The 26,773-nt window shown below is 39.0% G+C and overlaps 1 protein-coding gene across 4 annotated transcripts in view; it reads right to left on the bottom strand.

Annotated features, from left to right (window-relative positions):
• Positions 1–26,773, bottom strand: part of FAM135B (family with sequence similarity 135 member B) — a 477,503-nt gene that overhangs the window by 315,359 nt on the left and 135,371 nt on the right. For 3 of the 4 annotated variants that reach the window (XM_060775909.2, XM_067467274.1, XM_067467273.1), the window contains exons 9-20: positions 26,677–26,726; positions 23,585–23,740; positions 22,140–22,213; positions 21,109–21,263; positions 18,062–20,090; positions 17,549–17,715; positions 16,982–17,073; positions 14,455–14,552; positions 12,628–12,779; positions 12,161–12,271; positions 10,030–10,143; positions 5,365–6,738 (exon numbers count right to left, since the gene is read on the bottom strand). In XM_060775909.2, coding sequence (XP_060631892.2) covers positions 6,533–6,738; positions 10,030–10,143; positions 12,161–12,271; positions 12,628–12,779; positions 14,455–14,552; positions 16,982–17,073; positions 17,549–17,715; positions 18,062–20,090; positions 21,109–21,263; positions 22,140–22,213; positions 23,585–23,740; positions 26,677–26,726 — 3,404 coding nt within the window. In that variant the 3' untranslated portion in view covers positions 5,365–6,532. Of the gene's footprint in view, positions 1–5,364; positions 6,739–10,029; positions 10,144–12,160; positions 12,272–12,627; positions 12,780–14,454; positions 14,553–16,981; positions 17,074–17,548; positions 17,716–18,061; positions 20,091–21,108; positions 21,264–22,139; positions 22,214–23,584; positions 23,741–26,676; positions 26,727–26,773 lie in introns of those variants that run through there. The other variant, XR_010909793.1, reaches the window with a different exon arrangement.

The following is a 26,773-nucleotide window of genomic DNA, read 5'->3' as shown; positions in this document are numbered from 1 at the left end:
AGCAGTGGCCCGAATCCCCAGAGAGGAGGAGGGCTGAGGCAGAAACATGTGGCTGGCAAGAGCTTTCTGCAGCTCTCACCAGCCATGTGTCTTTTCCTCCTCCCCTCCTGGGAACGTAGTGGGTGAAGAAGAGTGCAGAAGGGAAGACAGGTGGCTGCCAAAAAGAGATCTCTGGCAATGGCCTGCCCCCCCCCCCCTCCTCCTCCTCTTCACCTGGGAAAGTGGTGGGCCACTGCCTCCCCAAGCTGGAAGGAGAGCTGGGGGAAGGATCCAAAGTCCCCTTGGCCACTGCCTGCCTCACTCTTCTCCTAGCCTCAGAACAAGACAAGGCCCCATCCTGATGCCAAGAGAAGCATGACCCAGGGAGGAGGCAGGCAGAGGCAAAGGGGACTTTGGGGTCCTCACAACCATCATCTGCCAAGGGGGATCTTATGTGTAAATCTTCTGCTGCCCATTTTGACACATTGTGCCCCTAGAGATGAATTCTGCATTATGAGTCAAATCAGCCTAAATGCTAAATCAGGTTTCCCTAATAATAAAAATGTTTCCAGTTATGGCTTCAGTTCTTAAAGTGAGTTTAGATTGCACACATATGCATACGTATCTGAGAGTAAGCTACTTTGGATGAAGTCTCTAATACTGTTAACAGCATATGTAGGCATATATCTGCATATGTCTTCATTTGGTTTAATTTCTCCCTCTATTCTCACCAAAGCTTCACCAAATCTATTGTTCATGGAGAGTGGAAGGAGACTAGGAGAGTGGAAGGAGACTTGGCTATATCCCTATAGTCCAGTGGTTCTCACTGGAGCCCCCGGTGGCGCAGTAGGTTAAATCCCAGTGCCGGCAGGACTGAAGACCAACAGGTCGCAGGTTTGAATCCAGGGAGAGGCGGATGAGCTCCCTCTATCAACTCCAGCTCCTCATGCGGGGACATGAGAGAAGCCTCCCACAAGGATGATAAAAACATCAAATCATCCGGGCGCCCCTTGGGCAACGTCCTTGCAGATGGCCAATTCTCTCACACCAGAAGCAACTTGCAGTTTCTCAAGTTGCTCCTGACATGACAAAAAAAAGTGGTTCTCAACCTGTGGGTCCTCATGTGTTTTGGCCTACAACTCCCAGAAATCCCAGCCAGCTTACCAGCTGTTAGCATTTTTGGGAGTTGAAGGCCAAAACATCTGAGGACCCACAGGTTGAGAACCACTGCTATAGGCAGATGCAAAATATGATTACATATTCCAATGGACATCAGCAAAGGATTTAAGTATTTCATATTCAGTTATGGATCACTGTTGCAATCCTCCACCACTCTTCCCTTATATGGATTGCATGAGGAGGAACGTAGTGACTTTGTGGTTTGATTGATCATTGAAGAATGGCCAGCTGTAGTGTATTCTTCACAAGGACCTACTGCATTGTAATGGAGCATATAAGATTCCAGGCAATTAATAAATATGCAAAATATTGTGCTATTGATAATGAATAATTGCATATTCATAATCATCTAAATGAGAAGGCACTATCAAATGGAATCTCATTCAATGACTTCTGGGGTGTCAATACTGGTGTCCAAGGTCCAGAGATTTCTCTTCCATTTTCAATTAAATTAGATCTAGTATTGTCAGAATGCAAAAATCTTGCAGGATGATAAAGTTCACCCAAATTTCATCTTCATGTAGCCAGAGATAGGGCCACGCCTCTGTATCTGTCTATATATGTTGTATGTCTAAAATGGCATTGAAAGTTTGTCATGTATATATGTGCATTGTAGTTCACCATGAGTCCTTTGTGGGGTGAGAAGGGCGGAATATAAATACTGTAAATAAATAAATAAATAAATAAATAAATAAATAAATAAATAAATTTGACATACTAGGGAAAAAAATACCCATGGGAAGAACTGCAAGGGGAGCTACATGTTAATTCTACTTCACATCTCTTATGCTGAATGCAAACGTTCTACAAGTCAAGTACCAGATGTACCCCTGAATGCAGAACAAAAAGTATATTTGTATAGATGCACAATGTTGTTGTACTTTTATATGCAATGTATACTCAGGCCCAACAGGGCAAGACAAGTAACCTTATTTTTTATAATAGAACTAAATGTGGTTGTTCTACATTGGATGTTAGTGTTACTCACCTTTGTAAGCAAATCTGAACATATGTGAACCTCTAACCTGAACCCAAATTTAAAGGGCATGAGGAATGTTTTCAGCTGTGCCCAGAAATGAACTGGTAATCAAGCCAACACATGAAACCATGCTAAACCAAGCACAAAGGAAGCAAACGGTTTTATTGACATATCCTTTACACAATTCACAAGCCACACAAATTGTCACTATAAAGCATATGTAGAAAAATAGTAGAATCATATTGGCACTGATGACTGTTTGTTATTACTATTACTATGATTATTAATAATATCTTCATCATGATCATCTTCTTGTTACATAAGAGTCATCATCATGTTCATTCCCTATAATAAATAGTAAGCATTAGATTTCATAGTGCCATTCTGAGCTTTACATTCACAATCTCTGTTAAATAAGGGACCGGTTACTTCCACCCCTTGAGTGCGGTCAAAATTCAGAGGCCATGCCTTTTAAAAATCAAAAGCCCTTGATCTGAACCTGCTGTAATTATCCCATTGACAAGAATCCATAGACTGGTTTGCAGTAGTCAAGAAAGGCCATTTGTCAAACAGAACACTGTGGATTTAATACAAAATCAGAGAAAACACAAGGGAATGGGACAATACTATTCTCTAAGTACGAGTTGGTGCATTCTGCTGTTTCTCATTGGGCCAGAAGTTGGCACAGTGCAATGATAAGAAATGTATTTATGCACTTTGCAATCCAGAGATGGTTGTGGGCAGTGAGATGTTGCATAAAGTCAGTAATTTAATAGTTTTCTAAGATCTACAGAGACACTCGCTGGAATACCCCAGCAAGAGAGAGTCCAAAAGTGGCAGGCTCAAACCCAGAACCTCAACCAATGGCTGATACCAAATGAGAGACTATCCCCTGGGCACACAGAAAACTGGGCAACTTGGAAGGCGCTGAACAGACTGCGCTCTGGCACCACAAGATGCAGAGCCAACCTCAAGAAATGGGGCTACAAAGTGGAATCCATGACATGCGAGTGTGGAGAAGAGCAAACCACTGACCACCTGTTGCAATGCAACCTGAGCCCTGCACAATGGAGGACCTTCTTGCAGCAACACCAGAAGCACTCCAAGTGGCCAGATACTGGTCAAAGGGCATTTAATCAACTACGAAACTCACAAATTTTGTATTTTGTCTGTTTGTTTGATTTGTTCTGTTAGAAATGTAATATAATTGTCTGGATGCCCTGACACGACAAATAAATAGTAATTTAAGTATAATAACTACATGAAGTGGTTCCAAAAACCAAGTGAGATTCTTTTATTTGCATCATAGAAAGTAAATTGCAACCATATGTCTAATATTGATGGGGGTTTTATCATCTGGATTACATCCAGTGCATGTATATTATGCCGTTTGTCCACATTCGGTTCCTCTTGATTTTCACAGATCAGTTTGCTCATGTGCAGTGGCATTACATGCTGGGTGGCACGTCTTCTCTGCATGTTCACAATGTCACATACAAAGTTTAACATACATCACAGGTAAATCAGGTTGGGTTGAAAGAGAGTTGTCAGCAACATCCACCGAGGGCCCTATCACATTACATTGTTGTAGTATTATAGTTAAAATGGAATAACAACATAATATAATGTGATTGGGCTTTGGGAGTTTTCCTAAAACTAAGAATATAGACATTATGTAAAAAACAAACCGATCCAGAAAAGGAATACCAGACTTTGACAAAGTTGTTAGACACTCAGCTATGTAAGTAATTTTGCATTCGAGCAAAACAGCCATTAACAGGATCTTTTGAATATGTATATTTATATATATTTATATTTCCATAGAAAGAGACATCTTAAAAGCCTTTTCAAAGGAGGCCAAGTTGAATAATATCTTAGCAATGTCTAGACATTTCAGATGTTGTTCTGTACAACACAAATATTTTCTAAGGTTTCTGTACAGGTGTAACAGCATAAACATTATCAATAGTTTTATGTAAGGTAGGATTATACAATACTCAAGGTCTTTACAAAGATAGCATCCCAACTGAGATGAGGAGGAGGAGGAGAGAGAAAGAGAATGAATCTGATAGCTTCAAATCTTCAGCCAACCAGATTATTATTGCCCATAATTTTGACACAATTGTGGCAGCATTTATGAAAATGGAGTTTACAACAGATTACTTTTTTTAAAAAAATCTACAGTTGATCCAGAAGAGTCTTTCACAGATTCTGGAACATGTTCGAGAGCAGCATCTCCAATTCTCAGACACATGTATGATCACATTAGCTTCTCTAATAAGAGGAATTGTCTAGTTCATCAGCAGCAATCCTCCACTATTTCATCAACAGCAATCTATCACAAGTACTAGATCTGACTTCTAGCAACAATTAGCAATCTCAAATTGCTATCTATTTTTTATTTTGGTAGGAAAAAAGAAGTCCAAGCATAAAGAATGCAAAAAAATTATATCTGATGAGTTCACCACAGTAAGAGCAGGATGAAGTTCACATAGGCTGATTCTGTCATTCTTTAGTAGAGGGATTTGAATATCCTTTGCTTTGGGAAATTGTTTGACATCTACTGGTACTCTCTACTGCCAGTCAAACCAGTGAAGCAGGTGTTAAAGGATGTAATAATTGGGTTGTTGTAGGTTTTTTGGGCTATATGGCCATGTTCTAGAAGCATTCTCTCCTGACGTTTCACCTGCATCTATGCCAAGCATCCTCGGAGGTTGTGAGGTCTTGCCATAGACCTCACAAACTCTGAAGATGCTTGCCATAGATGCAGGTGAAACATCAGAAGAGAATGCTTCTAGAACATGGCCATATAGCCCGAAAAACCTACAACAACCCAGTGATTCTAGCCATGAAAGCCTTCGACGATGTAATAATTACTAGGCATGTGCAATCCATGGTTCTAAATGGTTCTAAAGTACTTACAAAACTAAAGTTCTGGTGGTGAAAACTAGGGGGCGCTGGTGCTTTGCTTCTACAGTGTTGCTAAAATTCTGGTGGTGAAACTTTCAGAACTCTAACACAACTTTCAAAATTTCATTATAAATGGCAGTTCCTAATAGGTTCTGTCAAAAATCACCAATAATGAAATAATAATGAAATTTTGAAAGTTTTGTTAGAGTTCTGAACTTTTCACTACCAGAACTTTAGCAACACTGTAGAAGCGAAGCACCAACGCCCCCTAGTTTTCACAACCAGAACTTTAGTTTTGTAAGTGCTTTACAACCGTTTAGAACCATGGATTGCACATGCCTAATTACATGTGATCTGATTTTTGCAAGAGTAAGCCAGTAGATGGAGCCTATGTCTGCTAATGTCTCCTGATCCAGCTCAGAATATGTCCACATGACCACCATTGTCCCAGTGGTACAATGGGTTAAACCCTTGTGCCAGCAGGACTGCTGACCAAAAGGTCAGCGGTTTGAATTCAGGGAGTGGGGTGAGCTCCCATCTGTCAACTCCAGCTTCCCATGTGGGGACATGAAAGAAGCCTCCCACAGGATGGTAAAACATCCGGGCGTCCCCTGGGCAACGTCCTTGTGGACGGCCAATTCTCTCACACTAGAAGCAACTTGCAGTTTCTCAAGTCGCTCCTGGCATGGAAGAAAACAAAAACAAGACACAATTGCCAAATAGGATCCTCATGCTTACAAAGCTTCTGTAATGCTTCCCATAAAAACAACCTTCCCTCCATTCCTAAAATTAGGAACACATCACTACACATGAGTTTAGTGTTGACACCTAGAAATTAGAGAACTTATTTTATTATGCCTCCTTTGGCTACCAGGGTGGAGTTCATGTGCTGCATTTGTCTTTCCTCTTTGAAGCTATCATTCAAAGAGTGCTGCAAACCTGACATTTCCCAGTCCTAGCCTTCTTTTCTTCATTTTCTGATTCATCGCAAAAGAAAATTAACCTGAGTATTATGTTTGCTTTTTGTGTGTGTTTAGCCACACAAATTGCTCACACACAAAAAGCCCTACAAAAGAAAACAAATCAGTGCTAAGTCAACTAAGGCAACTCATAACTACATGGATTTTTTTTCATGATGGTGGTGAGAGAAATATGCTGGGTCCGGTCAACCACAGACTTATTCATAATCCCACCGTCAGGATTTTGAGACCAACTTATAAAGGTAGTTCAACAAACAGAAAAGGACAACAGAACTTAACATGTAGATGCTTACATCTCGCAAAAAGCACCAATATTTGGCCCTTTGAATACTTTATAAACAAAGCACTTGATTCTTCCCCAAAATACTTAGGGTATGCGTATGTATGTTTGTGTCCCACCTCGGCATTCTCCAATCATTCCAAATAGCATAACACTTTCCTAGCCCAAAAATCGCACACCTTTGTACACAAGGTCGTCTTCTTTGTTCCCCTGAGGCTTGTGGTACTATTTGAAATAATTCAGTCCTGCCACAAGGAAAAATTTCTCCAGGAAGAGTTCAGAATCCAACACTGCTATGTGGGCAGCCCGCCCAATCAGCGTGTTGGCTGTGTTTGGCAAGGCATGGAACACGTCATGGCGGATCAAAGTGCAGTCTTTGGCCCCAATGACTGGTTGGAGGAGGTTGTTGATCATCTCGGCATACACTGGACCTTTAAAAGATGAGGTAATATTGCCACATTTTATATACAATGTATACCCAACATCCTCAATACATTCAACATTTGACAAAATGAAGGCAGCAGTACCATCACCATCATAACTAGGCTTATTAGTGTAATTTACACAACAATAATAACAGTAGTTGGTCTTGATCCTATAAGTAATGCTAACTATTTGGCTAATTACTGATTAGTATGTCTAATGTATCTAAATCCATTCAACTAGTTACTAACTAATGAGCCAACACTTAATAGAAATCTCACTGATACAATGGCTTTAGGCTCATTGTAGCTAACACTAATAGAAGATTCAAGCCTGTAATAGACAAAACAGCCATATATCAATAATATATATGGGAAAGTAATACTACTGTAATAATTAAAACAGTACAGTGAAACCTCATTGTTGTTCCCTGTCTCTTTTTGTGAATCTACTAAATTGTTGAATGTATCTACTACAGCTGTACCATTGTATGAATTTGCTACCCATCCTTTAGGAAACAATAGTCTAGAACAGGGGTTCTAAAACTTTTTCAGCCATGTGACTCTTTCTGAAGCAAAGGTTTCTCATGGAGCCCCAATAAATGTTTATATATTATATTATATACAATGTATATGCTTTATGTCAGACATGGGCAAACATTTTGCCGCATTGTGTTTTAAATTTTGACAGATGGGCTGGGCTAGCAGCAGATGGATGGAGAATGTTTGTGTGAACTAATTGGAAAAAACGAACTGATTCCTGTGCACTCTGCACTTATCTAATTTGTAGCACCAAAAAAGGAATAAAAATACAATATTTAAAGAACAATTTTAACCAAGAGACAACTACCCAGCCTTTGCAATAGTACTAGTAATACTACTACTATGACTAATAATAATAATAATAACTCCTGGAGTTTTTGTTGTGTTATCTAGTTCAACCCCCTTCTGTCATGCAGGAAAAGCACAATCAAAGTACCTCCTGAGTGGTGTGAACTAATTGGAAAAAAAATGGATACATTCCTATGCACATTGCACATATTTAATTTGTAGCATTGAAAAGAGGAATGAAAAAATACAAAAATGCTGGACCACTCTCACAACCACCATGTCAGGCTACACAGAGAAGCCATTGAAATCCACAAACATGTGAACAATTTCAACAGAAAGGAAGAAACCATGAAAATGAACAAAATCTGGCTACCAGTATTAAAAAATTCTAAAATTAAAACAGCAGAGAGAAAAACAGGCAGGGACATCTAATCACCTTTCAAGAAGAGTTTGCTCCAGGCACTGTCAGCCCATTGTATGCTAATCAAGGTGGTCAGTTGAAAAGATTCACACCTAGCCCAACTTACAAAAGCCTTTTGTCTCACCCTGGTCATTCCACAGATATATAAACCCCCTTTTTTCCCATTTCCAGAAGACCTCTGAGGATGCTTGCCATAGATGCAGGCGAAACGTCAGGAGAAATGCCTCTAGAACATGGCCATATAGCCCGAAAAAACCCACAAGAACTGAGTGATTCCGGCCATGAAAGCCTTCGACAATACAAAAAATACAGTGTTTAAAATGAAGAACAGTTTAAACCAAGTGATAACTACTCAGCCTTTGTAGTAGTAATAATAATAATATTAATAATAATAATAATAATAATAATAATAATAATGTTGTAATAATAATTGTAACAACAACAACAACAACAACTCCAGGGGTCATCTAATTCAACCCCCTTCTGCCATGCAGTAAAAACATCATCAAAATACTTCCTGCGTGGTGGGAGGAAATAAAGGATTTTGGAAGCAAGGAAGGTGAGGAGAAAGGATCTGGGTGGCAAGGAAGGTGTGGGGAAAAGGTTTTTAGTGGCAAAAAAGGGGGGAGGTTTTTTTGGCAGTGAGGGAGGCAGGGAGTGGGGGAGAAGCAGGAAAGAGGAGGGAGGAGGAAGAGGAGGAAACTGCAGAGCCCTGCAATATGCTTTGTGGAGTCCCAAGGGCTCTGCAGAGCACACTTTGAGAACAACTGGTTTGGGAAATTTAACTAAATTGTTATGTTCCATAGTCATCTTTTGATATGAGAAGAGCTGTCAGGTGGAAGATAGCTCAAGCTTGCTTTTATATCCTCCAGTGGACCTGAATCATTCGATTCCAATTATGAGAAAGAAGGTTCTGTCTAGACATTAGGAATCATTTCCTCATATAAAGATGAAAATAGATTAACTTGGAAGGTGGTGAACTCTCCTTTGTTTGGAGTTTTTAAGCAATAGGTAGAGGACCACCTCTCAGTGAAGGAAGAGGGAGCAGGCTTGGTTTCTGCTTCTCTGGAAACTAGGATTCAGAGCCATGTGTCCAAATAACAGGAAAGTAGATTCCATCTGAACATTAGGAATTACTTGCTGACCATGAGAGCTGTTCAGCAGTGCAAATCTCTGCCTTGGAGTGTAGTGGAGACTCTTTCCTTGGAGGCATTTAAACAGAGGCTGGACAACCATCTGTCAGGTGTGAGATGCTTTGATTGTGCTTTTACTGCATGGCAGGGGGTTGGACTAAAAGGTCCATGTGGTCCCTTGCAACTCTATTATTCTATGATGGTATGATTCTCAGCTTTAACTGGGACTCTTAAATTGACAAGTGTTGAATGTGGTATCAGGTGTTCATCCTCTCTGTGAAGCGATCATATCATAGAATAATAGAATCATAGAATCAAAGAGTTGGAAGAGACCTCATGGGCCATCAAGTCCAACCCCCTGGCGGGGACGAGAGACAGGGCCTTTTCTGTGGTAGCCCCTCGGCTTTGGAACGCCCTCCCCATAGAGGTAAGATCAGCCCCCTCGCTGGTGGCGTTTCGAAAAAGACTGAAGACATGGATGTTCGAACAAGCATTCGGTTAACACGGTGCAACGAATCTGACGATCAAGGACTGGTAATCACAGACGATGAAATTGGACTGCGTTTTTAACTAAGAGATGCATTGGTTCGATATTGGTGGCCCAATATTGTATATTATGTATGTGTTTTTATGCTTTTTTATGCTTTTTATCTTGAATATTGTTGATTATTGTAATGTTGTAAACCGCGTTGAGTCGCCAATGTAGGCTGAGAAACGGCGGTATACAAGCGCAGTAATAAAATAAATAAATAAATAAATAAATAAGAAGCAGGAATATTGCATTCAAATCACCTCTGACAGATGGCCATCCAGCCTCTGTTTAAAAGCCTCCAAAGAAGGAGCCTCCACCACACCATATGTTTTTCCTTTATTTTTGTTTAAATTGAGACTTTTTGACCTCACAAATTATCATACCTGTATGTCTGTCTTTCAGTGCAGGTTTACACATTTCTATTCTTGCAGAATGAAATGGTACATAGCGATCTTGAGGTGAGGCCACCAAAACAACATTTTTGAAATATTGAAGACCTGAGAAGGGGAAATACAGGAAATGTTACAGTACGAAATTTCCATGCCTGTCCACATTGATTGATAGTGTGCATCTTTAGAGGCCTTCTATCTGCTTTGCTGTACCCACCAGCTTCCTACCCCCCACCCCCCAAAATCTGCTGTCATTATTTCTGGTCTTCTCCATGTATTTCCTTATGCACAGTTTATTACAAGTCAACCCACCTTTGTATGTCTTGCAAAGAAGGCTGGACTTAAGTCTTTCCTCTGTGACATCCTGTGGGTGTGTGAGTAGATTGAGACAGTCCGTCATTCAATTTCTGTCTTGCCCATTTGATTACTTTGCTGGAGAGAGCTGGTATTATCTCTCACAACAGGACATGAATTAGATTGGGGTAGGCAAAGTACAGGTATGTGCTGCATAGCCACCATGAGAGAATGTCACATTTTAGATCCAGGAGATGATTTATTTTTTAAAAAAGGAGATATGGAAAATATATTTCCTTGGTAACCTAATGTGACCAAAAAGATGGGCAAAATGCCTCCACATTCTTAGAGAGCAATTTTGAACATTTCATATAAAAGAAAAGTTGAAATTTTGTATAGGGAATACAGCCTTCCAAGGCCTCCTGGGGGCCAAATGAGGCTCCTTGCTCTTTCATAGTTAGTTACTACTGCATTTGTCAGACATCTTTAAAGAGGAGAGGACAGAATGAACCTATGTACTGTGAAAATGGAATTATGTCACCCATGTATCTTAAATGACATGGAGCCCCCGGTGGTGCAGTAGATTAAACCCCTCTGCCAACAAGACAGAAGACCAACAGGTCGCAGGTTCGAATCCGGGGAGAGGCTTATGAGCTTCCTCTATCAGCTCCAGCTCCTCATACGGGGACATGAGAGAAGCCTCCCACAAGGATGATAAAAACATCAAATCATCCGGGCATCTCCTGGGCAACGTCCTTGCAGACGGCCAATTCTCTCACATCAGAAACAACTTGCAGTTTCTCAAGTCGCTCCTGACACGACAAAAAAAAAATCGTAAATGACAAAAATAAATGTGTAGTTACCTAGCTGCTCTCAATATAACAATCAGACACCCAAAATTCTTGTTCATAATGTTTTAGTGGTGAAACAGAATGTAAATCTTCCACAGTTCATTCATGTATGCAAGAATGGACTACAATTTCAGAATTTTTCCTCCTTCTTGAATATGATTAAGAGAGCTGTTGCATGTGTTTCAATAATTTCTCAAACTTTGGAACTTAAAAAAAAAAAAAAAACAACCTTGTTCATGTTACAAAAAGAGCATTGCACAAAAAATGTCTCAGGTTTCCCTTAAAGAATTGCTCAAAAGGACATCTATGGAAATTGACTTGACAGATCTTCTCATCTCCAGGACTACTGTGCTCCCTGTCTTCTTATGATCTCTCTTGTTATGATATTAGGCAATATAGACCTTGGTAATGACAGTGTTGTTACAAGATAACAATTTGTCAGATTTTCTGTAGTCAGACAAAAAAAAAAAAAAGCACCCCAATACTCTGAGACATCTGGTTAGGGATGAGGGAATGATCAGTTGCCATGCATACTTTTTCACATGTTATGACTTTAAGGTGTATGAAAACTATTTTTTTGAAAAAAAATGTGCAAAAATATTTTTGTGCTGAATATTCTGGAAAAACTTGGGTTTTTTTTAAAAAAACAAAACCACTGTATTTGTGGAATAAATTTTTTTTCCCACTAAAATGGGTGCCATTTAAATATCAACAATGGAATAAAGTAAAATGCTATACCAGATTTAAGTTTTAGCATACTTCATAATGAAAGATAACCTGTAGAAGGTTGCAAGTTTTGATGGCTATCCAATATTTCTGTTAAACTGCAGTTTCATCTATAATTATTTTGTAAAGAAGGTGTATAAAGATGTAATGGTCTTCTAGGGAACTATAATATATGAAGTGTCAGTTTTCTGTATGCTACCTATTTTGAATGGCAGTAATTGAACTTTTTAAAATTTAAATCCAATTTTACCCACCTGTTTTTTGGCTGAGCTGATACAGAAAACATTTCCGCAGATCTGTATTGTCCCTGAAGGTCAGCTGCAACAGTGAACCAGACTTTTTGAGCTTCTGCATTAGCCACAATCCTGGAATGATAATTGACATGTGTTGGTTTCTAAAGACAAACATGCGATAAAACTCTCCTAAGCTGATAAGAGGAAATCAATTCTGCATTTCCCCCAAAGCAATTTGAAGTATTTAGGTATTTCCAGACCAAGATTCTAATTATTTGATACATCAGTTTTAAAGCATATGCTAACCAGATAGGTTTGATCGATCATATGCAAAGGTTACATTAACAATGCTTACTCTAATTTGTTTAGTTGCTACTGCAACAAGAAAAAAGTAACTTGTTTACATAAAGATTATATCTAAAGAAGACTGTGAAGACCCTTATCACAGTTTCCTAAAAAATTCAGACATCTTTTCCAGCAGCGCTTACCTGTACTAACTAAAGTACTGTTGTTGTACAATGTTCCTAAGTGAGGCCCAGAGAGGGATAAGAATGTGTGTAGTTTGTTGAGGTAATATCGAAACCTGGGCCGGGTTAACACTGATCGGATGATGACGTTACCGAGGGAGTGACCGATAAAACTGCAGAAATAGAAAAATAATGCAATTACAGGTGTTCATCTTAGAAATTTTGCTCAATCCATTGGAAGAGATTTTGTCATCCTTTTCAAATCTCTTATTCTATTTGCCCTGCCATAATATTTGTTTTTAGCCATCTTGAGCCCTTATATTGGGGAAAAGATGGGATAAAAACAAGGTGCATATGATATGATATGATTTTTTTTGTCGTATCAGGAGTGACCTGAGAAACTGCAAGTTGCTTCTGGTGTGAGAGAATAGGCTGTCTGCAAGGATGTTGCCCAAGGGACTCCCGGATGATTTGATTTTTTATCATTCTTGTGGGAGGCTTCTCTCATGTCCCCGCATGAGGAGCTGAAGCTGATAGAGGGAGCTCATCTGCCTCTCCCCGGATTCGAACCTGCGACCTGTCGGTCTTCAGTCCTGCCGGCACAGGGGTTTAACCCACTGCGCCACTGGGGGCTCAGTATGATATGATATGATATAATATCATATGATAAATATATATACATTTTTAAAAATCACCTATTGTCTTATCACTGAAAATACTTAATATTTGGTGTTTATTTTAGTTTATTTTATATGCCAAAATGTGTACATGTGTGACCTGCTAGTTTCGCTATGGCAATAACAAAATACAAGTTGCAAAGTGTTATCAAAACAGAACTGTGTTAACACAAAGCGTGTAAATACACTGCACATGAATCACAAAACAAAACTGAATGTTACTTAGTTGTCTTGAGTCTTTGAGACAGTAAATTATCTTCAAATACCTTCCAAATTAAGTCCAAATGGTATCCAGTTCAAAATATAATCCAAATGATGATACAACAAGGATCCCCGGGTTGAGGTTGCCTTGTTTCGGGGGACTTCCCCTTCTTCAGGGTTTGTCTTCTTTATGAAAGTGGGTGGTTCACACCATACATCCCTAAATGGTTTCACTATGGTCCCTTTTACACTACCATATACAATCCAGATTATCTGCTTTGAACTGGATTATATAGTAGCATAGACTCATAATCCAGTCCAAAGCAGATTATTTATTTACTTATTTATTTATTTACTTTGCTGTTTTGATAATCTGGATTATATGACAGTGAGATATTTGCCGCCTTTATTCCAGGAGTTCACAATATGGTTCCACCAACTTCATGTCTTGCTGGTGTTTTCTTCAACCCACGCATGAGCAGCAATAATAGATGCCCGTGTACCTATTCCAACAACTCCTTCACATTTAGCTATTCTTGGCCTCCCCATTTAATTTCCCTAGACTCCTCAGCTTTCAACAATTTTAACAACCAGTTCTGATATTTTGGTACAAACTAGCTAAATGACACCACCGTTCATTTAGAACTGTGTTTCTCTAACTTTGGTGTTCCAGATGTTTTGGACTTCAGACACTTCCAAAATTCCTAATTGTTGGCCAAGCTGGTTGGGGTTCCTGGGAGATGACGTCCAGAATACTGGAGTTTTGGAAGTACTGACTTAGATTATAGAACATATAACAAAAAGGTCTAGATAAACAGTTCAGTGTAAGTACCAGATGGAAAACTGTCATTGCAATATGTATGAGGCTATATCCAAAACTGTCCATTGAAAATGTTGCTGTCCTAATCAGAGGTGTTCAGAATGAATTATTCATTTTTACAGCAAGAAAGAAAGGAACACTTCTCTTTACCTAATTCGTGATATCGACAAATTGTACAACTGGATATGCTGGATAATCTCATCCAGCAAACGGTCAGTCATTGTATCGAAGTCCGCAAATGTATCTGTCTGTGAAGGAGAGAGGATGGTGTCAATCTACCATTTTTTTCTTGGGCATGTTACACTTCCCATTTCTGATGACTGCACAACCATCACAAAGTGAATGTTTCCCATAACAAACTTATTACCGAATTGGATTGTGAAAAATAAAATTCTACATCCTGTTTGTCATTTTATTAGTGCTTACTGGAGGACTGTTGATGTGCTTCTTTAATTCCAAAGTATAGCTGGACACTGTTGTGTTTGAAGTTGAACGTAAAGAATAGTAGAAGCAAATACATTGGAATCAGGATGACAAATGCTTCCCCTTTTTTGAAACTCTGCTGTTTTACAATCCAATAGGCTGTGCATTAGCTTCTAAACTAAGAGATGCCAGAGAAATAACCATCAAATGCTGAGGAAGAGATTGAAGGGAAGCATATCCAGTAATTAACTTTTTTTGTGAGGCCAAGAAAAAAATATTGCTCTCGCTAATTACAGCTATTTTAAAAGAGAAAGGGAGAGAGAGAACATGAATATATTCAATTTTAAATTTCCTTTTTACTAAACATGCAATATAGATGCCTGCCCATTTGCTTGAATTGTTAATGAACAATTTCTCTGGAATTGACTAGGCACAATATTATATATCATTTACAAATAGAAGAAATTGATCACTTGGGAATATGGATTAGAGGCCATATACCACCGAGCACTAGGTACCAGGATCTAATGAAAGAATGCACTGGTTGTGGATTTCCTAGGAATACCAGGTTGGCCTCTGTGGGAAGTGTAATTGCAAAGGATGTAAAAGAAATTGCTCACACACACTTTGTCATTGTCTATGTAACCCTAAAAGTTGCATAAATCGTTGATGTTTTGAAATAAACTTTGCCAATCTCAGTCAGTATTGCGAACTTGGGAAGTCAGACTTGGCCATGGTGGTCCACACACTGTGGTTACATCCCATATTGATTACTGCAATGCGCTCTATGTGGAGTTGCCTTTGAAGACTGTTAGGAAGCTTCCATTGCTCCAACGGGTGACAGCCAGGTTTCTCACAAGAGCGGCATACAGGAAGCATACAACCCATCTGTTACATTTGTTCCATTGGCTGCCAGTCTGCTTCCGAGCAGAATTCAAAGTGCTGGCTTTAGTCTACGAAGCCCTAAACAGTTCCGGCCCAGTTTACCTGTCCGAACATATCTTCTAGGCTTGGGTAACTACGGAAAAATTTGGTTCTAAACTCGTTTCGTTTTTAGGGGGTTTTTGTGTTTCGTTTTTTTAAAGAATTCCGAAGTTTTTCTTTTAAAAAGTTCGAAATATATGAAATTTCGTAAAATTACGAAACAATTACGAATCGATTCGTTAATGGCGGACGCAATTGCGCAATATGCTAAAAAACCCTCCAAATGGGACAGGGGGAACTTCTGAAGCTTCCCTCTCCCTCTGTTGTTGACTGTTGGTGTGATAATTTATTTTTTATCACTGATAAAACAAACAACAACCCTAAAACTTGCCCCAGACATACGGAAACAATTTCGAAACAATTTCGAAATAAATTGAAAATTTTTTTTTGATTTTTAATTACTCCTGCATGGCTCAATATCGGATCGTAAGCTAATTTAAATACGAATTAATAATGAATTACGAAATTAACGAACGAAACCGCCCAAGCCTAGTGTCTTCCCCTATGAACCATTTTAGATATTAAGATCATCTAGGGAGGCCCTGCTCTTAGTCCCACCTTCTTTGCAAGCACGACTTGTGGGGACGAGAGACAGGCCTTCTCAGTAGTGATCCCTGTGCTGTGGAACTCATTCTCTAGTGATATTAGATCAGCTCTCTTCCTTCCTAGCCTTTAGAACAGTGGTTCTCAACCTGGGGTCCCCAGATGTTTTTGGCCTTCAACTCCCAGAAATCCTAACCACTGATAAACTGGTTAGGATTTCTGGGAGTTGTAGGACAAAAACATCTGGGGACCCCAGGTTGAGAACCACTGCTTTAGAAGGAGAGTAAAAACCTGGCTCTGGAAGCACGCTTTTAAAAAATATCGCAGTGCAAGAATTTTAATCTGGAATATGTGCAACTGATTATGGAATGGCTTTAGACTTTGATTCCTGGATGGTGTGGTTTTAACATTGGAATGAATTTTATTTATGTTTAATATGTATCAATTTTAATTCAATTTATTTTAAGTTAACATTTGTGTGTCTTAAGGCACTGTGAAAGTGCCACATGTAAGCTGCCTTGAGTTCCCCTTGGGGTAGAGAAAGGTGGGGTGTAAATAAGATAAATAAATAAATAAATAAGTTGGGTTGAAAGCACTGCTAACTTTTTGTAGATCCTTTGGCTAAAGATTCAACTGGTGTCTCTTTACCTTTCTGCTTAGGTTAAAGGAGCCTTTCATTTCAAGAAAGGGATATGTACTACAAATCTCTGAAAAATAATCAGTCTACCTGGTTCCTTTCTGACATCAGGAAGTCAAGCTTTCCTCCAGGAAGACCCAGTTCAATGAAAGTTTTTACCAGCCGAAGGTCTGCGCTGTTTCCTTAGAGAAAGCAAAATGGGTATTAAATGGTTCTGCCTTTTTGTTGGAAAGCCTGTGCTGAGCAGATCTAGTCTTCAGGTAGTAATCATGACATTTTTTTACCAAAATCCTTCCCACTGCTTCAGTTTGATCATGCTCATAGACATCAGAACAAGTGACTTTATCTTTGACATGCAATGTCACTCCACTTCGCCTTCTTCCCTCTCTTATCAATTGCTATATTCCAGTCAAGGGAGACATCCCATCACATCTATAGTATACATACTCACTTCCTTCATTAAAGTATTTTCCCAAACTCTGTGTTTTAGTGTATATACACCTAAAGCACTGCTTGTTGTAATTCTTAATTCTACTATGAGTTTTACTGTGGCTCCATTCTCTTCTACACAATGTGTTGAAAAGCATGTTATCTCTAATTCCACACCACACTCTCAGATACCCAATAATTCTCATGGTCTTTTAAAGTACTGCTTACCATCCAGTCCATGGACACAGACCACTAGGTGAATCCCATCTTCAAAATTCTCTTCCTCTTCTTCTGGTGGGAAATATGGGATATCAGAAGATAGTACAGATAAGTCACTGTACAGATATCCTTCAGTCTTCAGCTCCTTTTTAAAATTTTCTTTGGCCTGATAAAAACTGGAGAATACACTAATAAATCACATTTGGCAAGAAAAATCTTCTGCTATCACAAGATCTGGGAAAACAAGATTTCTATCACTAAAATTCAGATGTGAACAGCTCATTGCAAACTCTAACAATTCAGGTTACCAGTTATAAATTTACTACTTCCCTGCACAAGTCTCCTATGACATTATATCATTCCTGTTCAGGTATTCCTTATTAGGGATGCCTGGATTTATGAATACTAGTTTTTACAGATTTCTCCATTTTTAGACATTTACTTAGCTCACCTTGGAGGATTATTATTATGCAGAAAGATAGGAACATTAAAATAAACACAAATAAACTTGTGCATCCATACCTAATCATCCTTTCATTGGTATCTTCATCCACATCACTGGAATCACTGGAGATGACCCCAAAGGAACCCACTGGTTGGTGTGTGATAGGAGAGGTAACCTGTTTGGAGGAGAAGCCTGCTGTTGGTGGACTCTCTTTGAGAACAGAAGAAAAAGGAAGACATGTAGCTGTGCAAGAAACAGATAAATTGACTCCTTCAATGGCCTTCTTGCTCTCCAGTACCAGAGTCTCTGGTACCACAGAATGCAGTCCTGAGCTATTTGATGACACTCCTTTGAGCTCTCTCTTTTCTGATTCAGCACAAGAGGTTCCAGACTCAGATGTATTGTCCAGTTCAATTTCTTGCAAATTGTGGATTACTTCACCACATGATGCTGTTTTGCCATTATCAAATGGGCTACCATAAGACCCTTTTGTAGAACTGGAACCTGATACCACCACTGATGAAACAGGCATAGTACAAGTAAAGTCTGACACATTAGCCTCACATCCTGAGAATGCTTGCACATCTTTGGAATATGAACTGTGACCTCTTTGCACATTTACATCATTCGAGTATTCATGAAGATGAGTTATACTTCTGTCCAAATGGTCATTTATGCTTCCCAAGTTGTCCTCCTTATTTTTGTTTGTCAGTTGATGTTCTTCAATTCCACCTGAATCCTGACTTTGCTTTAGGATCACAGTTACTCCTGCTGTTTCCAGGGGACAGTTCATATTTGGATTACCTTCAAAAACTTCAGGGTATTGAGAACTTTCACAATTTTGTTCAAAGGAAGATTGTGAATACTTCACTGCAGTAACAGATAGTGGCAGCCCTTCATGTTCTCCATCATTCTGACATGTGGAGGTCATGCCGGCATACCCTATTTCTACATAAGGCCCCTCAGCAATGTCTGCAATGGTTTGAATATGTTTGGATATATTCATGTCTTCTACAGTCTCCTCAGGACTACTGATCTGAGGAGCAGAGATAGATTTTGTCAGCTTGTTGGGTTCCACCTCCCCCTCTTCCTCCTCATATGGCAAGGAGCTAATTGAGGTGAGAGAGGCTTGTATGCCACTTGGCAAACTTGTATTGCTTTCAGTGTGTCTGCCTTCCAAGGAGTTCCGATGAGCCGCATGCCTTCTCACCAGCTGGTGAAGGATCTCACGATCACTGGGCAAGTCCAAGACCTTGCTCCTTGCATCAGACCATGCTACAGAACTTGGCTCACTTTCAATTCCCGAGTCTGAAATTAGAGATGAAGATCTCTTAATGGCCCCTGATCTGGAGCTAAACTCTTCACACTCTTGCATTCTCTGCTCCTGCTGAAAAGATTTGACCCCCTCAACTTGTTTTATTTGGTTCAGTAATCCAAACTGTTCATTTGCATCAAAGCCTTCCGAAGCCGGCAATATTGATTCATCACATTGATCAAATTGTTTCTCACAGCTATTTTGTTCTTCTAGTGAGAATTTGTCTGAGATGACAGTAGACCCACAGTAATCACTTTTATTTTCTTGTCTTAGTTTAGTCCTTTCTACATGTTTGAGATGTTCATATGTGACACCGTCATACATGGAAGTCATGACTAGCACTGGTTCTCTTTGGTGGGAACTATTACATATTGGATGCATGTCTAAATATTCCACTTCTGTCTTGAGTCTGTTGTTTTTCTCTGAAAATTCTATTGGTGGGTTAAGGCCTTCCGAAGAATCTGTAAGGAGATCTAATTGCAAACCATCACTTGCTAACTTGACTTGATTTTCATGTGCTGGGATACTTCCACTCATTGCGTGTACCTGAGTTGAAGAGTGATCCTGGGAACTCTTGACCATAGAACAATCACCTTGTGAAGTGTTGCAGGAGTATATTGATTTCCCATTTATCCTATCTGTATGGATGATGAATGGGACATCATTCCTGAAGTCTCTCTTTGCCAAAGCAGTGTCATTGTTTGAAGAAATATTCCCATCTTTATCTAAGTCCACTTGTGAATTATCCATAGCAGAAGCCACATCATTTGACAAAATGTCTAAGTCCTGAACTGAAAAAGAAAGAAAAGTAAGCATAAATCTAACACACAAAAATGTACACACAACTAGAAAATTAATTGTTTCAGTAAAATCAAATGCTTATCTTAAACTTGAGGATGAGTGTATGCAAATTCCCAAGTATTTCCAAGAAATCTTGCTAACCTTCACAATCTCTTTAAAAAAAAGATTTTCACAACTTTCCCTGAATGCTTTTGCATGATAAGAAACTTTTTTTTGTTTAGTAGTCATTTGGTAATATCATACAAACATGTGGAATAGCACTCACTTTAAAAATCTAATATCTCTTAATCTATATGTACTACCCATAATATCTATTGTTTTTGCTTAAAAGGAAAGCCTCGATCCATTTCTAATTTCTAACATTTGCCTGAAGTGACATATGAGTCCCAGCAATTTTCCAAGTTCTATTTGAAAAGGTAGAAATTGGGAACAAAGAGGTGCAAAAGGTGGGAAATCCTATTTGTAACAGGATGGGGAAAAGAGGAACAAGTGCATGAAAATGTATGAAACTTATATTCTTGTCTTTCTCTGATACACACACACAAAGATGAGATGGTATGGTATAGTAAGTTGAATGTTGGCTTAGTATTCTAGAGATCAGGGTTCAAATAATCACTCAGCCATTTCAATATGGGTAAATTGTACTCTTTCACCCTCAAAGGGTGAAGAAACATGGCCAAGAAAAGCCTTAGATAGGTTCATATTAAAGTTGGCACACACAAATATATTCTCACATCATGTGATTTTGCCTCTATGACATCAAGGATTAATTTCTGTGCAGCTTTCTATGCAAAACTATGCAGTTTTCTACAGGTAAAATCCATTTTTTAAGTCAAAAAGACATACAAGTATTTCACACAGAGAATAAAAACTGTAAAAATTCTCACTAAACTAATATTCATCAGAAGTCTTTTTAAAACTGTGTTTAAATTAGTTTTGAATATTCCCTACACCCCCCCCCCCCCCCACACACACACACACATTTCAGATAATGTGCATATAACCCACCTTCATAGGGGAAATCTACATATCGGTCTTCAAAAATAATGGGTAGTGTGCTCCAGTCTCCATCGATGTCGAGGCACTCTACTGGCAAAGGTGGCATGCTGGTGAGGTACTCAGAGTTTCGGACATCCGTTGAAACTTGGTTATGATGTTGGATACTGTTCAGCAAAACACAACAGAACCTCCTAAGTTACTTTTAGAAAGTGTTACATTTAACAAAACTAATGTAAAGTCTACTTTCCCTGTATAAAGTCTATTTTCCCTTTAGTTGAATGATGCATTTGAAGAGGTATGAGGCAAATTTGGCTTATGTTGTTGTAAGCATCTCTGTTCATTGGGAATGATTGCATTTGGATACATTTCCAAAAAAAGGAAAACCAGCCTATAGCTGATCCTAAGTATAAAAATCCTATTACTGATCCTAACTGTAGTAGGCTTATTGAACTCAGTGAGTATGTTCTTGTTGGGACTACCAAGTGGATATAGATGTATATTTGCTTTAAAAGACAAAGGTCTGAATTCTATTACTCATGTTTTCTGCTGTAGACAGAATAAATACACAAGATTCACCTATTTGTTGATTCACCAATCAACAAGTGATTCAGTGGGTGAGAATTAATTTATAAAACTATTATTACATGCCTTCAAATGGGGACTTGCCCAAGGTCACCCAATGCATTTCTATAGCCAAGTGGGAATTCAAAACTGGTCACCCAAGATCCTAGGCCAACAGTCAAGTTGGCACTCTTTCAATAAGAGTCGTATCATTAAACACTTAATTACATGTCTTGACATTAGGGTAGAAAAGAGTTTGGATGGTAGCATAAGCAAATTACATACACAACTCAACTATCTTCTGCTATATTGTGTATGATCTCTGTTACAAGGAAATATCCATTTGGCATTTTTAATAAGATAAAAAAAAAAGGACAAAACCCTATCACATGGAATTATTTATCAATACAGAATGATGAAACAACGACTATTGCTTATCATCACAGCATTGTGAAAACAATAAATCCAGAAGTACGTACAGGCTTTCCTGGAAAGTCAACGCAGCAAGCTTTTGATGTTCAGCATAAAAGAAAGCTTCCGAGAATCTTCTTACCTGGTGGACAGAAGATAATGTATAACATTATCAAAACAAAAAAAAGATATCTATCTATCCAGCCATCCATTTATGTATCACCAATCTATCTTATAACCAATAGGTCTCCTAATAATAAAGTGATGTGAAGTGAAGGAAGGATCATCTCTCTAACACACAAATCACATTTTTGAAGATTAAAAAAAGGCCACTACTTTTTTTTAAATTACAGCAGCAATATGTCTTGGAATAGCATTAGGAATTGATAATGCTCTTGCTATTTAAGACATCACCTCTGCAGTAATTCAGAGATGACTTTCTCTGGCTTCCAAAGCCTAGTGACCAATCACATCTCTGTTTGGCTGCCTGGTTGTAAAGAAGTGTGGCGGAGGCTCCTTCTTTGGAAGCTTTTAAACAGAGGCTGGATGGCCATCTGTCAGGGGTGATTTGAATGCAATATTCCTGCTTCTTGGCAGGGGGTTGGACTGGATGGCCCATGAGGTCTCTTCCAACTCTTTGATTCTATGATTCTAAGGAGGGGGAGCAAACCACATCAGCCTTTCCTTTGGGACCTACAACAAAGGAACTGAGTGGAACTAGCATCCCCATTCCCAAACTCTATAGTGTTGAAGTAAGTTGGAACTTCACTTTCTCTGTAAGCTATGCCCTTGTGCTGAAGACAAAATCTAATTGTTAGTTTCAAGGAGAGCTGATTGAATAAATGGGAATTGAGTAAAGACTTTATCACATACACCCTCCATGCTGTTACGGCAGCAAGTATCACCTATCTGGGGTAAAACGTGCTGGTCTTTCTGTGCTGATGAGGAAGTGTCCTAGTATACTCCCATGCCAATTGGGGGCAGGGTCTCTGCTGAAAGTTGAGGGACATTGTGTAATGGGCTGTGTCCATTCCTCAGCTGACTGGCAAGTGTCCTAGGACACTTAAATTAGTAAATGTGATGAGACCTTAGTCAACATAAGCATCAGTTTGGTTGATTCAAGTGTTCTATTCCAGTTGACAACTAACAAAATAGATGTAATGGTATGAAACCAGTCATATACCATTGAACCAATCACTAAGCTCATTTGGGAACCACAACAAAGGAAAGCGAATCAAGCCACTTTCAAGTAGAAAAGGCTTTCTGTGGAATAGTCATTAATGTCTTAATAAGTTAACACATTTTTCTTTTCCAGCAAGATTCAACTGATTACTTAGAAGCACTAATATATTTTTCATAAAAATTAGGAATTTCTTCAGTCCAACACTGAAGTTACCTGGGGTATCTAAAGACACATAAGGCAACCCTATGATTCCACCTAACATAAATAGCGTACTCAACATCTTCTTATCATTATGACTTTCTTGTTCTGAGTGTTGCTAGGCATAATTACCCTTAGAGTATGATGTTCCTGAACAAGACTGGTTGTGACATCAGGATGCAATGTTACAATCTCCAAAAATTGGGTCCAGAGGGCCAGAAGATGGGAGCAGAGCCAAGCGAGGTCTTTGCTGATTTGCTCTGCTATCTTTTCAGGATTGTTTAGCATCTAGGAGAATGAAAAATAGATATCGTCAAGTCACTGGGTCTTTGGGCTTCTCTGCCGAAGAGTGCTGTTGTCCCACCAAACTACAATTCCTAGCATTCTATAGAATTGAGTTGTGGAAGTTAAAGTAGTGTGCCAAAAGGCATTAATTTTACAGTGAAGATGTACCCAATGTCATTCTTCATTGTGTTGATCCCCCAAAAGGTAAAAGAACATAAAAGAAAAGGACAAAGGTAAGTACATATACAACTGGATTGTCCTACTGCATCCCCAGGTGAGCATAGTGTCAAACTGAGCCTCAGGAAATCCAGATTCAAATCCTATTGCATTCTATCCCACTTCCACAACTGTATAAATATTAGGGCTGGGCAACCACGGAAAAATTGTTTCTAAACTCGATTCGTTTTTAGGGGGGTTTTGCGTTTCAATTTTTAAAAGAATTCCGAAATTTTCCTTAATTTTTTTTCGTTATTTACGAAATTTCGAATCGAATTACGAATCGATTTCGAAACAATTACGAATCGATTCGTTAATGGCGGGCGCGATCGTGCAATACGCTAAAAAAACCTCCAAATGGGACAGGAAGCTTCCCTCTCCCTCTGTTGTTGACTGTTAGTGTGATAATTTTTTTTTCACTGAGAAAACAAACAGCAACCCTAAAACTTGCACCAGACATGCGGAAATAATAACGAAACGATTTCGAATCAATTACGAATCGATTTCAAAACAATTACGAAACAATTATGAAACGAATTGAAAAAATTCGTTTCGTGTTTTAGTTGCTCCTGAATGGTTCAATATCACTTCGTTATAAAAAAATAACGAATTAATAACGAATTACAAAATTAACGAACGAAACCGCCCAGCCCTAATAAATATGCATTACAACTCAAGATGCCAATATCACTCTATTGCATCCAAAAAGGTGGATTGATAAGCATAAATGTCCAAGCCAAATGTAAGTCAGCTAGTCTAAAAGGTGTCACTTGATTTCTTTCCCCTCTATTCCTTCTTTTCTTCCTTTTAAGTAGAGAATTATCTTTGTTGCTAGTAACTTATTTTCCACGAGATGGCACTGCTCCATCTATGAAGCACCTCAAAGCTTTTCTCCTGGATCTGCAATATTTTTTTGCTTTGCTTCTCTCAGCAGGGTGGAAAAGCCTACTTCCTTTTTTAGTTCAGAATTAGACAGTTGTGCCTGGTCAAATGCACATATTTCAAGCAGAGATATGGGGGAAAGGGCTCTCTTTGTTCTTCATGTCCTGGTTATTTATAACTGCAGAGTGATTTCAGACATGTGATATGGAAGCTGCTGAAAAATTGCTTCTGTGTGGCCAGGTCTTTATGCTGCACAATAAATAGGTACTGTGCAATCAGCAAGCTTTCCAGCAGCAGACAAATTAGGGATGATGTATCAAAAGCTACCAAAAGCCATCAGTCATATCAATTAAATGGACACTCTGCATTCAAATATAATGGGCCAGAGAAAAGTCTCGGCTGCCAGATCTTCTGTCCTCAGTTGCCTTGAAAAGTGTATCTGTGTATAAGCTCTGTTGTATTTTAAGCAACTGAAAAAAGCAAATGCTGAAACATTTTGCTTATTGGTGGAATAGTTACATTCTGTTCCTTAAGTATATATTTTAATGATTAATTACATTCTTCCTGAATTCATAACAGATTGGTGGGAACAATTTTGTTTGCTTTTAAATCATGCATGCAAAAGCACACACAGACCCAGATAAATGTATAAATGGAGGTTGATGTTTGATACATCATGCTTAATGTCCCTTGTAACTTCAATATTGTAACATCACTAAGGTCAACTCTAAGGGCGTCATCAGGGAGAAAAGAGAAAGGCAACGGGGTGAATCTGTTGCCCAGCACACAGCTCCCTCTCAGTGATGCTTTAACCATCACATGGGGGAAGTGTCACTCTTCTGTGGAGGACCTGTGCTGGCTCCATTGGAGGTAGCTCAACATGGGAAGCCCCCTGTGTTGTGCGGGAAGCCGTTGGTGATGCTTTCACTCTGGTTGGGGGTGGGACCTACACCAGAAGTCACATGGCATCATGCGATGGCTGGTGTGGGGCTCCATCCAGAAGACAGGGTGAAAGCATCCTAGAATGCTTTTTTAGGTGAGTGTGATGAGGTCGTAAGTTTTAAAACATAAAACATTTTAACCTATCTATAGAGGCCATGGGAAGCTGTTTCATAATAAATTAGTAAAAATCTTGATATCAGATTTCCAAGATTTCATCTAGGATTTCTTTTTCTAGGCCTATCTGGACATCCCTGATGGTTTCATACCTAGTGGTCTCCATCAAGGTACAGACTTTACCCTGCTTGCTTTACAAAATAAGACAAATAAGACAAGGTTCTGTATGTTCAGGGTAATATGGTGGCATAAGTTGACAGAGACATTGCTCCTATACTCTGGGAACATCCTTAGGTGGCACAACACTATAATACACTTGTGAGGGCATGTGATTTCCTATGAGTTTGGAAGCTAGTGTGACTGGTTTAGTGTTAGGATAGAGGATTACAAAAGAAATACAAGGACTCCCCACGAGGTGAGAAACAAGCCTTTACTACAACTTTAAAGACATAATGACAGTTAGCATAGACATTGATGAAGATGGGCCACTGCTCAGACTCAACAGAAGGCAGCTTCCAATGTTTCCTATGTCCCTATGACAGTTTATACATGTCTATACTGCTATGGAAGGGGGAAAATTGATCCAGAATGTCTAATCCAGTCAGAGAGGGTTTTTTTTTTCTTCTAAAATTAAACTATGTTTTTCAGGCCAAATCTGTCCAAGAATACACTCTTACCTAAGGAAGCCTGGTTTTCCATATAGATTGTTGACTCTTAACAATCTCTCCCTTCTCTATTTCCTTTCTCGTAAGAGCGTATATCCCACTATAGACATGCATAAGTACCTGCAACTCTGCAGAAAGTTGAGAAAGTGTTTCTTCAACAGCAAGATCCTCTAGAAAGAAGCAAAGGAGAAGCATGATAGTTAACAGGTAGAGGTAG

Source organism: Anolis sagrei, chromosome 4, assembly GCF_037176765.1.
Source record: "Anolis sagrei isolate rAnoSag1 chromosome 4, rAnoSag1.mat, whole genome shotgun sequence".
In the NCBI taxonomy this organism is placed as follows: Eukaryota; Metazoa; Chordata; class Lepidosauria; order Squamata; family Dactyloidae; genus Anolis; species Anolis sagrei.
The sequence above is the reverse complement of the archived record's forward strand: the minus strand, read 5'-3'. Positions and strand labels throughout refer to the sequence as shown.